A 14,097-nucleotide genomic window follows, 5' to 3' on the forward strand; every position below is an offset into this window, starting at 1 on the left:
AGGTGCAGCCTTAAAAATCAAATAAATAAATAAATGTTTTTTAATGTGTTTGTATTGATTGAAAAATGAAGGTTTTATTTGCTATGTTGGGTTGATATTAGAAGCACCCTTGTGTAATAAAGATCTTAAATGTGCTCTATAATCTACTTTTCCAAGTTTTCCTTATTTAAATTGTATGTTTTTTCATCTACGCCTGCAGCATATGGAAGTTCCCAGGTCAGGGATTGAATCCATGCTGTAGCTGTGGCCTACACCACAGCTACAGCAACCCTAGATCCTTAACCCACTGTGCTGGGCCAGGGATTGAACCTGTGCCTCTGCAGCAACCCAAGCCACTGCAATCAAATTCTTAACCCACTGTGCCACAGCAGGAACTCCTAAATTGTAGAATTTTAGAGATGTTTGTGATGTTGTAAGTTGCAGTGTTTCCCATTTTAAAATGTCAAAGTTCGTTACAGTCATTATTATAAGCAAAATACAAATTATATTTTGAAATGTATATACTGTCCTCTAATAATGTCTTCTTTATCTGCTCATAGATTCATTAATTACTGAAGTATAACTGAATTATCTTTTAATAATAATCAGGCCCATTGTCCTTCTTGATACTATTTTTCGTGTTGTCATCCTTAATGATGTCTAGCCAAAATCCATACTGATTTATTCAACAACCTGGCTTCTTTGTTTCTTGATCTCTTTCTAACTATCCTGCCTTCCACTCTAACTCAGATACTTGCTTCCAAGATAATGATTTAGATTTTAACATTGTCAGTACCTTCACTGCCTTCAGAATCTTGATTTGAATCATCCCATTCTCTGACTACATCCATCAGTTTATTTACTCCTGACAGTTCATATTCATTTTGACTTTGTCACTTGATACCATCACTTGGTTGTTCCCTTGTATTTCTACTTACCTAATTTTTTTTTTTAAACTTAGCCTCCATGATTTGTCATAATATTCATTTCATTGCATATATCTTCTACTTAATTGCTCTCTCCATCTTGACTGCCAGAATCCCAACCCTGTTTCAACCTACTGTCTGTATCTATTTCTGCTCCCTAAGAAGCAAAACATGACTAGAGAAAAGCACAGAATTACAGTTTAAGTCATGACCATAAAGCGCAGATGAGGTCACATTCTTGCAGTTGTAATCAAAATATGGATAATAGCTAAAATATGAGACTAGGAATAAAAGTAGGTTACTGAGAAGAAAAAAGTTCATTCAGTCTTACAGAGAACATAGTTTCTTTGATGACATTAAAATGCTCATACTGGAGTTCCCGTCGTGGCGCAGTGGTTAACGAATCCGACTAGGAACCATGAGGTTGCAGGTTCAGTCCCTGCGCTTGCTCAGTCGGTTAACGATCCGGCGTTGCCGTGAGCTGTGGTATAGGTTGCAGACGCGGCTCAGATCCTGCGTTGCTGTGGCTCTGGCGTAGGCTGGTGGCTACAGCTCCGATTGGACCCCTAGCCTGGGAACCTCCATATACCGCGGGAGCGGCCCAAGAAATAGCAAAAAGACCAAATAAATAAATAAATTACATGTCTTTGCATGTCTTTTTACTTTTAATTTATATTACATGTCTTTTTACTTTTAATTTATATTGTCTTCAGCTGGAAGGCCTTGTTAAAATTCTGATTTGGCCACCGATCTCCTACTTTTACTTTAGGCTCTTCCTCTTGTATCTCTCCAAAACTTTGAAGAGTTTGGGTCATTAATCTTGATACCTAAGGACAATAAATTTGGCTCTCTTGTTTTGTAGTTCTCTGAGGAAGCTTTTTACTTAGGGTTTTGGGTATAGGAGATAGCATTGTTTTATCTGATCATACTGTAGCCTGTCATTTCTTCAACAGGAACATTAATTTTTAGTTGCTGTCATGTGAGATACTGTGCCTTACATGTGAGAATGACTCCTTCAGAAAAGGGCCATTGAATAAAGACACAGTCTGGATATGGTAGAGGAAAAATACATTTTCTGATTTGTCCAGTTGTGGGTTTTTTTGTTTGTTTCAGCCAAACTTAATGCAGCAAAGATATCTGAGTCAATAATTAGTAAACTCGAGTTTAAAAGGCCGCTGATTATAGTAGTTCACATGAATGTCTGTTGCTTTACAGCAACATGCCACTTCCCTTGAAAAACACAGATAATCTTGCATTTCACCCACGAAAGACTTTGGACTTTAGAACTCTAGAGCCACTGATAGAAAGTCCTATGGCTCAAATGCAAAGAACATCTTATATATGAACTGGACAAGAAACAGTTGCTGTTGGACACTGTAGATCTATAAAATCAAAAATATACCAGACTTCTAAACCCTGAACTATCAATAAACATTACAGACTTTGTCCTTTCTATATGAGTATAGAGAGAGAGAGATGTATAGATGCTGTCTCCTTTTGATAGAGCATACGTTCTTTCTAGTACACCATAGTTCCCGATCATTACCTGTTGTCTTTCACTCAGGTTACTTCACTCATATGTGTTACCCCTCTGGCCACTGTAGTATTTTGAAATAATGATCCATGCATTTGTGTATTCCCAATGTGTATTTTAGTGCCTTGTGCATAGAAGGCATTTGATAATGTAATGCAAGAAGAGGCCAATGGTTGAATAATATTACAGCTAGATTTTGAAATGCTTTGTAACTTTATCATAGTTAATGCATCAAGAAAGTTAAATACTATTTTCTCTGTGTTTTAGTAATAATGTAAATAATTCAAATGTTGATGCTTTCAGAAGTTACAGTTGAAATGTATTGGGTCAGGATTACCAATGTGTTGGGTCAGCTTACCTGGGTCAGGAATAGCTTTATAATTTTCTTTTCTAAGCTCTTGCTAGAATTATAACTTACCTATGATGTTTATTATTACTGAAATGAACCAATAAATAATTTTTGCTTAATTTTATTTTTTTTTACCAGATTTCCATCCATTTATGGGTGCATTAGAAAGAATAATTACAAATTGAGTTGACACATCTTAGCTAGTGTCAGGGCATATCCTTTTTTTAAAAGGAGACTTCCTATTTTAGAGCAATTTTAGGTTCACAGGAAAATTAAGCAAAGGTACAGAAGTGTTCCTGGAGTTCCTATCGTGATACAACAGAAACAAATCCAACTAGGAACCTTGAGGTTGCAGGTTCAATCCCTGGCCTCGCTCAGTGGGTTAAGGATCCAGTGTTGCTGTGAGCTGTGGTGTAAGGTCTCAGATGCACCTTGGATCTGGCGTTGCTGTGGTTCCGGCGTAGGCCAGCATCTGTAGCTCCTATTAGACCCTTAGCCTGGGAACCTCCATATGCCATGGTACAGCCCTAAAAAGACAAAAGACAAAAAAAAAAAAAAAGAAGAAGAAGAAGAAGAAGTGTTCCACCTGCATAGCCTTTCCTATTATCAGTATCTCCTACCAGAGTGATACATTTGGTAACAATTGATGACCCTATGTTGCCACATTATTACTCAAAACCTATAGTATATACATTAGGGTTCATTCTTAGGGTTCATTCTTGATGTTATACATACCATAGGTTTGGACAGCTGTATAAAACTATGAGTAGTATACAGAGTAGTATCACTACCCTAAAAATCCTATGCTATGCCTATTCATCCCTCGCTCCCCTCTAACCTCAAGCAACCATTGATCTTTTTACAGCCTTCATAGTTTTGCCTTTTCCAAAATGTGGTATGGTTGGAATCATATGTGGCCTTTAAAAACCTTAACTCCTTTTCTGTAGTCATATGCATCTAAGTTTGCACCATATCTTTTCATGGCTTGGTAGATCCTCTTTTTATGCTGGATGTAACACAGTTTATTTGTCCATTCACCTGTAGAAAAACATCTTGTTTTCTTGTAAGTTTTGTCAATTAGCTATAAACATATGTGAGCAGGGTTTAGTGTGGACATAAATTTTTGACTCCTTTGGATAAATAACCAAGGAGAACAATTGCTAGATCATATGGTAAGAACATGTTTATAAGAAACTGCCAAACTGTCTTGCACGGTAGCATTATTCATTCCCACAAGCAATGTATGACAGACAGTTCCGGTTGCTTTTCATCCTCACAAGCATTTGGTGTTATCAGTGTTCTGTATTTTGGCCTTTCTAATAGTTGTATTGATTAGCATTTTCTTGATGATGTATGATGTGTGGTATCTGTTCATATACTTGTTTGCCATCTGTGTATCTTCTTTGGTGAGGTGTATGTCAAGAGCTTAGGGCACACTTTTAAATTGGAATGTGTATTGTCTTGCTGAATTTCAGAGTTCTTTGTATATTTTGGTTATCAGTCCTTTATCACATTTGTTTTTTGCAGATATTTTCTTCCAGTCTATGGTTTGCCTTTTCATTCTCTAGACAGTGTCTTCCACAGAGCCAGAATGTTTAATTTTATAAAAGTCTACCCTGCCAATTTTTTTCATGGATCATGCCTTTGGTGATGTATCTAAAAAAGTATTGCCAAACCAAAGGTCATCTAGATTTTCTCCTGTTATCTTCTAGGATCTTTAGAGTTTGAGGTTTTACTACGTCTGTGATCCATTTTGAGTTAATTTACATAAGGTTTGTATCTAGATTCTTTTTTCACATATGGATGTCCAGTTCTAGCAACATCTGTTGAAATTCAAGACTGTCTTTGCTCTGTTGTATTGCTTGTGCTCTTTTATCAAAGATCAGTTGACAATATATGGGTCTGTTCCTGGGTTTTCCATTATGTTCCATTGATCTGCTTTTCTTTTCTTATGCCAATATCACACTGTCTTGGTTACTGTAACTTTTTAGGAAATCTTGAACGCAAGGAGTATCAGCCCTCCAACTTTGTTCTGCTTCAATATTGTGTTGGCTATCCTAGGTATTTTGCCTTTCCATGTAAACTTTAGAATCATTTTGACAATATCCACAAATAACTTGATGGTATTTTGATCAGGGTTGTGTTGAATTGTAGATCAAGTTGGGAAGAACAAGTATCTTGACAATATTGAGGCTTCCTATCCATGAACTTCGAATATCTATTTAGTTCTTCTTTGATCTCTTTCATCAAAATATTGTAGTTTTTCTCACATCTTTTATATGTTTTGTTAGATTTATACCTAGTATATATACCAAAATATACCTAAATGATAAAAATATACCTAAATGATATACGGGAGTACTAATGTAAATGGTATTGTGGTTTTAATTTAATTCCACTTGTTCATTGCTGGTATATAGGAAAGTGGTCAGTTTTTATGTATTAACCTTGTATCTTACAACCTTGCTATTTATTAATTCCATGAGTTTTTTTGTCAGTTCTTTCAGATTTTCTGTATAGATGATCATGACATGTGTAAAGACAATAGTATTGCTTCTTTCTCAGTGTATCTTTTTTCCCCTGCCTTAATGCATTAGCTAAGACATCCCTTAGTTGCTCCTTATTTTGGTGGTAAAGCTTCAAGCTTCTTAAGTGTCATATTAGGTGTAGGATATTCCTTATCAGATTGATGACACCCCCTTATTCCTAGTTAACAGAGTTTTTATTTTAAATTGATACTGAATTTTATCAAATGCTTTTTCTGCATCTGTTGAAATGATTATGTGACCTTTCTTTAGCCTGTTGGTGTGATGTATCATACTGTTTTCTGAATGTTGAATTAGCCTTGCATCCGTGGGATGAATCCCAAATGCTTGTTGTATATAATTCTTTTTATACATTGTTGTATTTGACTTGCTGATTTTTTTTTTTTTTTTGAGGATTTTTCCATCTGTGTTCATGAGAGAGAGTGTTCTGTAGGATTTTTCTTTGTGATTTCTCTGTCTGGTTTTGTTGGGATAATGCTGGCCACATAGAATGAGTTAGGAAGTATTACCTTGGCTTCTTGCTGCTGGAAGAGATTTTAGAGAATTGGTATTTTAGAGAATTTCCTTCTTAAATATTTGTTAGAACTTACTACTGAACCCATCTGGGCCTGATGCTTTCCTTTTGGAAGGTTATCAATTATTGATTCAATTTCCTTAATATATATAGGCTTGTTCAGATAGTTTCTTTTTTGTGAGTTTTGGCTGATTGTGTCTTTAAAGGAATTGGTCCATTTCATCTAGGTTATCAAATCTGTGGCCATAGAGTTGTTCATAGTATTTCTTTATTATTCTTTTTATGTCTGTGGAATCTGCAGTGATGTGCCCTCTTTCATTTCTGTCTTCTCTTTTTTTTTCTTAGTTAGCCTGGCTAGAGGCTTGTTGATTTTTATCTGTTGATTTCCCATTTTCAATTTCATTGATTTTTGCTGTTTTTGTTTGTTTGTTTGTTTTTTGCTTCTGCTTTCTTTGAATTTAATTTATTCTTTTTCTAGTTTTATAAAGTGGAAGCTAAAATTTTAACTTAGATCTTTCTTCCTTTTTAATATAGGCATTCAGAATTATGAATTTCCCTGTAAGCACTGCTTTTGCTGCATCCCACAAATCTTGATAAGTTATGTTTTTATTTTCCTTCAGTTCAAAACATTTTTTAATTTCTCTGGAGATTTCTTCCTTGACTCAAGTATTATTTAGGAGTGTGTTATTTAATCTCCACATATTTGGGGATTTTTTAACTATCGTTTTGTTATTGATTACTAAATGTATTTTATAGCCCAGGACATGGTCTTATATGGTGACTGTTACATGGGAGTGTTCTGCTGTTGCTGGATGAAGTAGTCTGTAGGTGTTCATCATATACGGTCGATTAGGTGATGTTATTGAGTTCAACGGTATCCTTCTTGATTTTCTGCCTGCTACATATACTCATTTCTGATAAAGACGTGTGGATTAAATCTATTTCTCCTTTTCATCTTGTCCATTTTGGCTTCATGTAGTTTGACACACTATAGTTAGATATATAGATGTTAAGGATTGTTATGTCTTCTTGGAGAATTGACTGCTTTATCATTAAATAATGCTTTTCTTTAACCCTTATAATTTTCCTTACTTCCAAGTCTTTTCTCTCTGATTAAAGTGGCTTTCTTATAGACAGTATGTAGTTAGTTCTAGTTTTTTGATCCACTCTGACAATATCTGTCTTCTAATTGGTTCATTTAGACCATTGATGTGATTATTGATGTAGTTGGATTAATGTCTATGACATTTGCTGCTCTTTCCTATCTATTTCACTTGTCCTTTGTTCCTATATTTATCATCCATTATTTTCCTGCCTTTCATGGTTTTAATTAAGCATTTTTTTATGATTCTATATATTCTCCTTTCTTAGTGTATTACTTACATTCTCTTTTACTTTTTATAGTGATTGCCCTAGAGTTTGCAGTATACACATACAACTAACCTAATTCCACTTTCTTGTAAAAGTACAGCTTTGTGAGTTCCTTATAATAACAAAAAATACCTAATTCCTCCATCCCATCCCTTGTATCATTGCTGACATTCATTTCACTTATACATAAGCACACACACACACACACATGAACAACATAGTTGAATACAGTATTGCTATTATTTTGAACAAAATGTAGTTTGATTAATCAAGAATTGGAAAAATAAGTTTTTTCCTACCTTTACTTATTCTTTCTTTGATGCTCTCGACTTTTTTCTATATAACTGAGTTTCTAACTTACAAACTTTCCTACTCTCTAGAGAACTTCTAACATTTCTAAAGGCAGGTCTCCTAGCAATAAATTCTTTCAGTTTTTGTTTGCGTAAGAGTCTTTATTTCCTCTGCACTTTTGAAGGATAACTTCACAGGGTAAGGTGGGTTTTTTTCTCTTAACACTAACATTCCATTGTCTTATTTGGATGGTTTCTGAGGAGAAGTCAGAAGTAATTCTTACTTCATTGAGGTTTTTTTCCCCCCATGGTTAATTTTAAGGCTTCTCTCCCTCCTCTCCCCCCCCTCCTTTTTTTTTTTTTCCTGTAATTTGGAAAAGGTTTTCTTAGGTGTAACTTCTTTGCATTTTCCTGTTTAGTGTTCTCTGAGCTTCTTAAATCTATGGTTTGGTATCTGATGTTAACTGGGGGAAATTCTTATTTTTATTTCAAATATTTCTTCTATTTCTTTCTCTCCTCCTTTTGGTATTCCCATTATACGTATGTTACACTTCTTGTAGTTCTGTTACTTGGGTACTCTGTTCTGTTTCTTTTTTTTCCCTTAGTCATTTTTTTCTCTCTGCTTTTCAGTTTTAGAAGTTGCTATTGAGATATCTTCAAGCTCAGAGCTTCTTTCCTCAGCCATGTCCAGACTGCTAAGTAAGCCCATCAAAGACATTCTTCATTTCTGTTACAGTGTTTTTGATCTCTAGTATTTCTTTTCATTTCTTTCTTAGACTTTCCATCTCTCATCTTATATTGCCCATCTGTTCTTGCTTACTATCTGCGTATCCATTAGAGCCATTAGCATATTTATCATTATTGTTTTAAATTCCTGGTCGGACAAGTCCAACATCAATGTCATATATGTCAGGTTCTTATGCTTGCTCTGTCTCTTCAAACTGTGTTTTTGCCTTTTAGCATGTTTTGTAGTTTTTCTTTGATAGCCAGACATGATGTATGAGTAAAAGGAACTCCTGTAAATAGTCCTTTAGTAATATGGTGATAAGGTGTTAGGGTGGGAGAGGTGTTATATAGTCCCATGATGAAGTCTCAGTCTCTTAGTGAGCTTGTGCCTCTGAAATGTAAACTTTATAGTGCTTCTCAGCATTCTCTCTTCTTCTGCTCTGTTAGGACAGGGTGGCTAGAATGGGCTAGAGTTGGTTATTTTCCTTCCTCCAGGTCAGTTGGGCTCTGACAAAACCCTAGGAGGTGAGAGGCTCTGGTTAAATAGTTTATCCTGAGGGCAGACTCTGTTAGAAAAACAAAATGCTCTTATTATTTCAGAATGGTTCCTTTTCCCCTCCTCCTGCCTGGAGTATGAGGTGATTTTTCTCCAGTATTCACTGTGAGAGCCTGGAAGATACCCAGGAGGTAAAACTAACAAAAGTTTGTAGTCCCTGATGACTGGGTCCCCCTGGAGTTTTTGACTCTCAAAGCTATCCACACTGAGCCTCCAACAGTTTGTCAGATTATTCTACCCCACATTAGTTCCCAGAGAAGTTTTCTGCTCTGGCAAGTTGTGATTCTCTGTATTCATCTATCAGTCTCTAATTCGGAGAGCGTGTTTTGCCCTGTGTCCTCTCTTAACGATCTAAGAAGGGTGGTTAATATTTTTCAGTTTGTTCAGCTTTTTCGTTGTTTTTAGGAAAGAGTAATGACTCAAAGCTTCTTATATGCCACACTGGAACCTAGAAGTCCCTCAGTTTATTTTAAAACTGTCAAGCATAGTCTTTTTGCACCTATTTTTAAGCTTTTGGTTTTTGTTATTCAAATCAGATTTTGAGTATATAGTTGCTCATTGAACAACATGGGTTTGAACTATGCAGGTCCATTTATATGCAGATTTTTTCCACTACATACTACAGATCTGCAGTTAGCTGAATCTGTGGATGCAGAACCATGGATATAGAGGCCCAACCATAAAGGTATATGTGGATTTTTAACTGCTTGGGCTCTTGGTGCTTCTAACCCCCATGTTGTTCAAGGATCAGCTGTATGTACTTTCTAAAAATAGTAATCTGCAAAATAACTTAGAAAAGTATACTTATTTAAGGTTGATTTAACTCAGTCTTCTCTTTGACAGTCTTTTAAGTAACCTTTCTTGGACTTCATTGTGCAAATCTATTAATGTAAAACTCCTTTTAGTTCTGTTTTTTTCAAAAGAAACCAAATGGAATAAGTTTGCTTAACTGATCTGAATTTCTAAACTAGTTTTTACTTGGGAACCTGCTTCTCTAATTTTTTTACCTAATAAATTTTCTCTACCAAGTCCTCTTATATAAATGAGTAAATATGAATTATACATTAACTAACTTTGAAATTGATAATTCACAAATGTGATACTGAATGTCTTGTTTCCTTTTTCAAGTGTTTTTTACTTACTTTATTTTGAAGCTTCTTCTCAGCCTGTTGATAACCATGTTAGCCCACCTTCCTACTTGGGCCAGCCACCAGCATCACCAAACAGATACTCTCCTGTTTCGAAAGCAGTGCTTGGAGATGATGAAATTACAAGGTGGGGAACTGAACATTCATCCCTCTTACATAAAGCCAACTATTAGTAGAGTTATAATCAGCCAGGTAGGATAGTCACAGTTTTCAGGACTATGTAATTTTATTTTAACAGAACCTAAACCTTAATTTTTTTCATTGTAGGCCTTCATTGAAGCACCTGAAGTGTAAAAATATTTTGTATTATAAATAAATCACTGCTCTTTTTTTTAATGTTGCTATTTTTTTTAAAGGATTGGTAAATTATCCTTAGAAAATAGCTTAGGTAAAACTAAATTAACAATATAAAATGATAGCTTTTCTTACATTCATTTTCTAATATATACCATAAAATATTTTGAAAGTTACTTGATTCATATTCAGAATTTTCTTTATTTGATATATCCTTGATATTCTGACACCTAAAGTTTACTTTCATCTAAAAGTATTACCTCAATAAAATTTGTAGATTGCCTTTATATTCCCAAGAAACTCTTATCTAAGTGAGGGAAAAATAAATGAAAAAATATTTTAGGAGTTCCTGTCATGGCGTAGTGGAAACGAATCCGACTAAGAACCATGAGGTTGTGGGTTCCATCCCTGGCCTTGCTCAGTGGGTTAAGGATCCGGCATTGCCATGAGCTGTGGTGTAGGTCGCAGACGAGGCTTAGATCTGGTGATACTGTGGCTCTGGTACAGGCCGGCAGATATAGCTCCAATTGGACCCCTAGCCTGGAAACCTCCATATGCCGTGGGTGTGGCCCTAAAAAAGACAAAAGACAAAAAAAAAAAATTTTAGATCTTCTACATATTGTTCAATATAGTAATAAGATCACTATACACTTTATAATTTTTGTAGAAGTAAATTTTGTAAGAGTATTTAGTATTAATTGAGCATTTAATGTTAAATGTATGCCAGTTAATCTCATTTTATGTTTTTATTAAATGCATTATTGTTAGCATTGTTATTTTTGAACCTTTACAGTTGTAATTCTTCTTTAGTTGTCCAACTTCTGACTAGAGACAGTAATCTCTTGAATATCAGATAGAGATGTTGGTTCTCTTCTTCAAGAGTTAGCAGTACTGAGAACTTAATTTAATAGGTACTCAGTAATTGTGCTTTGAAAATTATGAGAAAGAATAGTTTTATTATATCTTTATGGTATGAATTTTCAAGGCTGTTAGTCTTTAGGTTATGCTGGTATACTGATCTATCATGGCTGTTTTATTGCTGTTATTTTCTAATAGTGGTGCCTATTTATAGAAGTAAAGAGAAAATAGTTAATGGGTTATTTAGTCTTTGTCTTTTTGCCTTTCCTAGGGCCGCTCCCGTGGCACATGGAGGTTCCCAGGCTAGGGGTCTAATCAGAGCTATAGCTGCCGGCCTACACCAGAGCCACAGCAGTGAGGGATCCGAGCTGCGTCTGCAACCCACACCACAGCTCACGGCAACGCCGGATCCTTAACCCACTGAGCAAGGCCAGGGATCAAACCTGCAATTTCATGGTTCCTAGTCAGATTCATTAAGCACTGTGCCACAACAGGAACTCCCATGGCTTATCTAGTCTTTAATATGCATGTTTTTCAAATAAAAAATGTTATATTTACATCTTAATTGCTGTTGCCATCTTTTTTTCATACATATCTCTTGAATTGAATATTGTCTTCGACTTCATAGTATTACATAACAGGTCTACCTGTTTTATTTTCTATAAAAATCAGATGGTTGATTACTGAATGTGTCTTCCTAAAATAGTGTGTGTTTTATCACTCCCTTTTGATAATTTTACTACTTTGCCCAGATAATGAAGTACAGAAATCTTTACTTCACATTAGAAGTTCTCTACAATTTGGCCCTAAGAAATTTTTTAGGAATTATATCATATTAACAATTTAAAAAAAAAAGAAAAGAAGTCCCAACAAACAGTTAATGATTCTAAAGTTCATTTTTAACAGCCTTATTGAGATATGATTTATATATACCATATAGTTTATGCATTTAAAATGTACAACTCAGAAATTTTTTTATATTACATTATAAATTTTCTTACATATGATAAAATATATAACATAAAATTTTCTATTATAATCATTTTCAAATTGCAATTCAGTGACATTAATAGCATTCACAACCAACAATACTACCTTTTTCCAAAACCTTGTCATTCCCTCTAATCTGCTTTTGTCTGTATGAATTTGTCCATTCTAAATTGTTCATTTAATGGAATCTTACAGTACTTAACCTTCTGTATCTGGCTTTTTTCACTTAGTGTAATATTTTTAAGAGCCATGTGTATCATGTATCAGAACTTCATTCCTGTTTATGGCTGAATAATATTCCATCATATGTATATACTGCCTTTTGTTTATGCACTCATCTGTTGAAAGACACTTGAGTTGTTTCCATGTTTTGGGTATGGTGAATAATGCTGTGATAAACCTTGGCATGCATGTATTTGCTTGCATACCTGCTTTTACTTCCTTTGGATACATACCTAGAAACAGAATTTCTGGGTCATATGATAAGTATCTTTAAGTTCATGCAGAACCTCCTGTTTTCTGTAGCAGCCACACCATTTTACTTTCCCACCATCAATGTGTAAGGATTCCAGTTTCTCCAATCCTTATCAACACTCATTTTTTCTGTTTTGTTTTGTTTGATGGCCATCATAGTAGGTGGGACATATCTCATTGTGATCTTGATGCATTTCCCTAATGACTAACGATGTTGAGCATTTCCTCTTTTTTTTTTTTTTTTCTTTTTGCCATTTCTCAGGCTGTTCCCACGGCATATGGAGGTTCCCAGGCTAGGGGTCTAATCGGAGCTGTAGCCGCTGGCCTACACCAGAGCCACAGTATCACCAGATCTGAGCCGCTTTTGCAAACTACACCACAGCTCACAGCAATGCCGGATCCTTAACCCACTGAGCAAGGCCAGGGATCAAACCCGCAACTTCATGGTTCCTAGTTGGATTCGTTAACCACTGAGCCACGATGGGAACTCCCTCCTCATACGTTTTTATCTGAAAAATTAGAATTTATTTTCTTCTGGAAATACTCTTTGATTTGAACAGTGTATTCTTAAATTATTATTTGCTAATGCAATATTATAATTCATACATATATTTTAACATATTACAAGAACCCTACACTATGAGGCCACAATCTAATAAGGAAGTAAGACATCACCAATAGTGAAGCCTCTCTGGTGCCCCTGATCCTTCTCTGCTTTTCCTACACTGCTCCACCAACTTAACTTTCCTGACTTTGGGGTTTATTATTCTTTTTTCTTCATATATGTGTTTGTATGTATATTTCCTAAACAATATATTATTTTTTCTGTTTTTGACCAGAAAATATAGTTTTTTTAATCCTGTAGCTGAACTGACAAAACTGGTTAAGATGAATACCTGTGTATGACTAGAAAATACCACTTCTGGGTTTTTTTGGGTTATTTTGGTTTTGGGGGGTTTTTTTAGGGCCGCACCTATGGAATATGGAGGTTCTCAGGCTAGGAGTCGAATCAGAGCTACAGCTGCCTACACCACAGCCACAGCAACACCAGATCTGAGCTACATCTGCAACCTATACCGCAACTCACGGCAACGCCAGATCTTTAACCCACTGAGCAAGGCCACGGATCAAATCCGCAACCTTATCATTCCTAGTTGGATTCATTTCACAGCAGGAACTCCTGTATGTGTACTGTGAAATATTATTCAGCCATAAAAAAGAATGAAATAATGCCATTTGCAGCAGTATGGGTGGATCTAGAGATTATCATACTGAATGAAGTAAATCAGACAGACATATATGATATCACTTATATGTGGAATCTAATTTAGAAAGTCATATGAAAGGACTTATTTATAAAACAAACTCACAAATTTCAAAACCAATCTAATAGTCACCGTAAGTGAAACCTTTAGGGGGTAAGGGAGAATTGGGAGAGTGGAAATAACATGCATAACAGGGAGCAAACGTGAAACATTATTATGTGATAAGATGAATTCTAATTTCAGAAGTTGTAATTTGAGGGCCAGTGCAAAAAAGATG

The 14,097-nt window shown here is 35.3% G+C and overlaps 1 protein-coding gene across 50 annotated transcripts in view; it reads left to right on the forward strand.

The window, feature by feature from the left end:
• Positions 1–14,097, forward strand: part of DLG1 (discs large MAGUK scaffold protein 1) — a 264,467-nt gene that overhangs the window by 155,719 nt on the left and 94,651 nt on the right. For all 50 annotated transcript variants that reach the window (XR_014824577.1, XR_014824579.1, XR_014824580.1 and 47 more), the window contains one exon: positions 9,946–10,066. Coding sequence is in view for 46 of the 50 variants with exons in the window: in XM_021070093.2 (XP_020925752.1) it covers positions 9,946–10,066 (121 nt within the window). In the remaining 4 variants the exon portion in view is untranslated. The remainder of the gene's footprint in view (positions 1–9,945; positions 10,067–14,097) is intronic.

This window comes from Sus scrofa, chromosome 13 (genome assembly GCF_054392235.1).
Source record: "Sus scrofa isolate SSC_HxYL_T2T_F1_AM1 chromosome 13, Sscrofa_HxYL_maternal_Yorkshire_Landrace_v2.0, whole genome shotgun sequence".
Taxonomy (NCBI): domain Eukaryota; kingdom Metazoa; phylum Chordata; class Mammalia; order Artiodactyla; family Suidae; genus Sus; species Sus scrofa.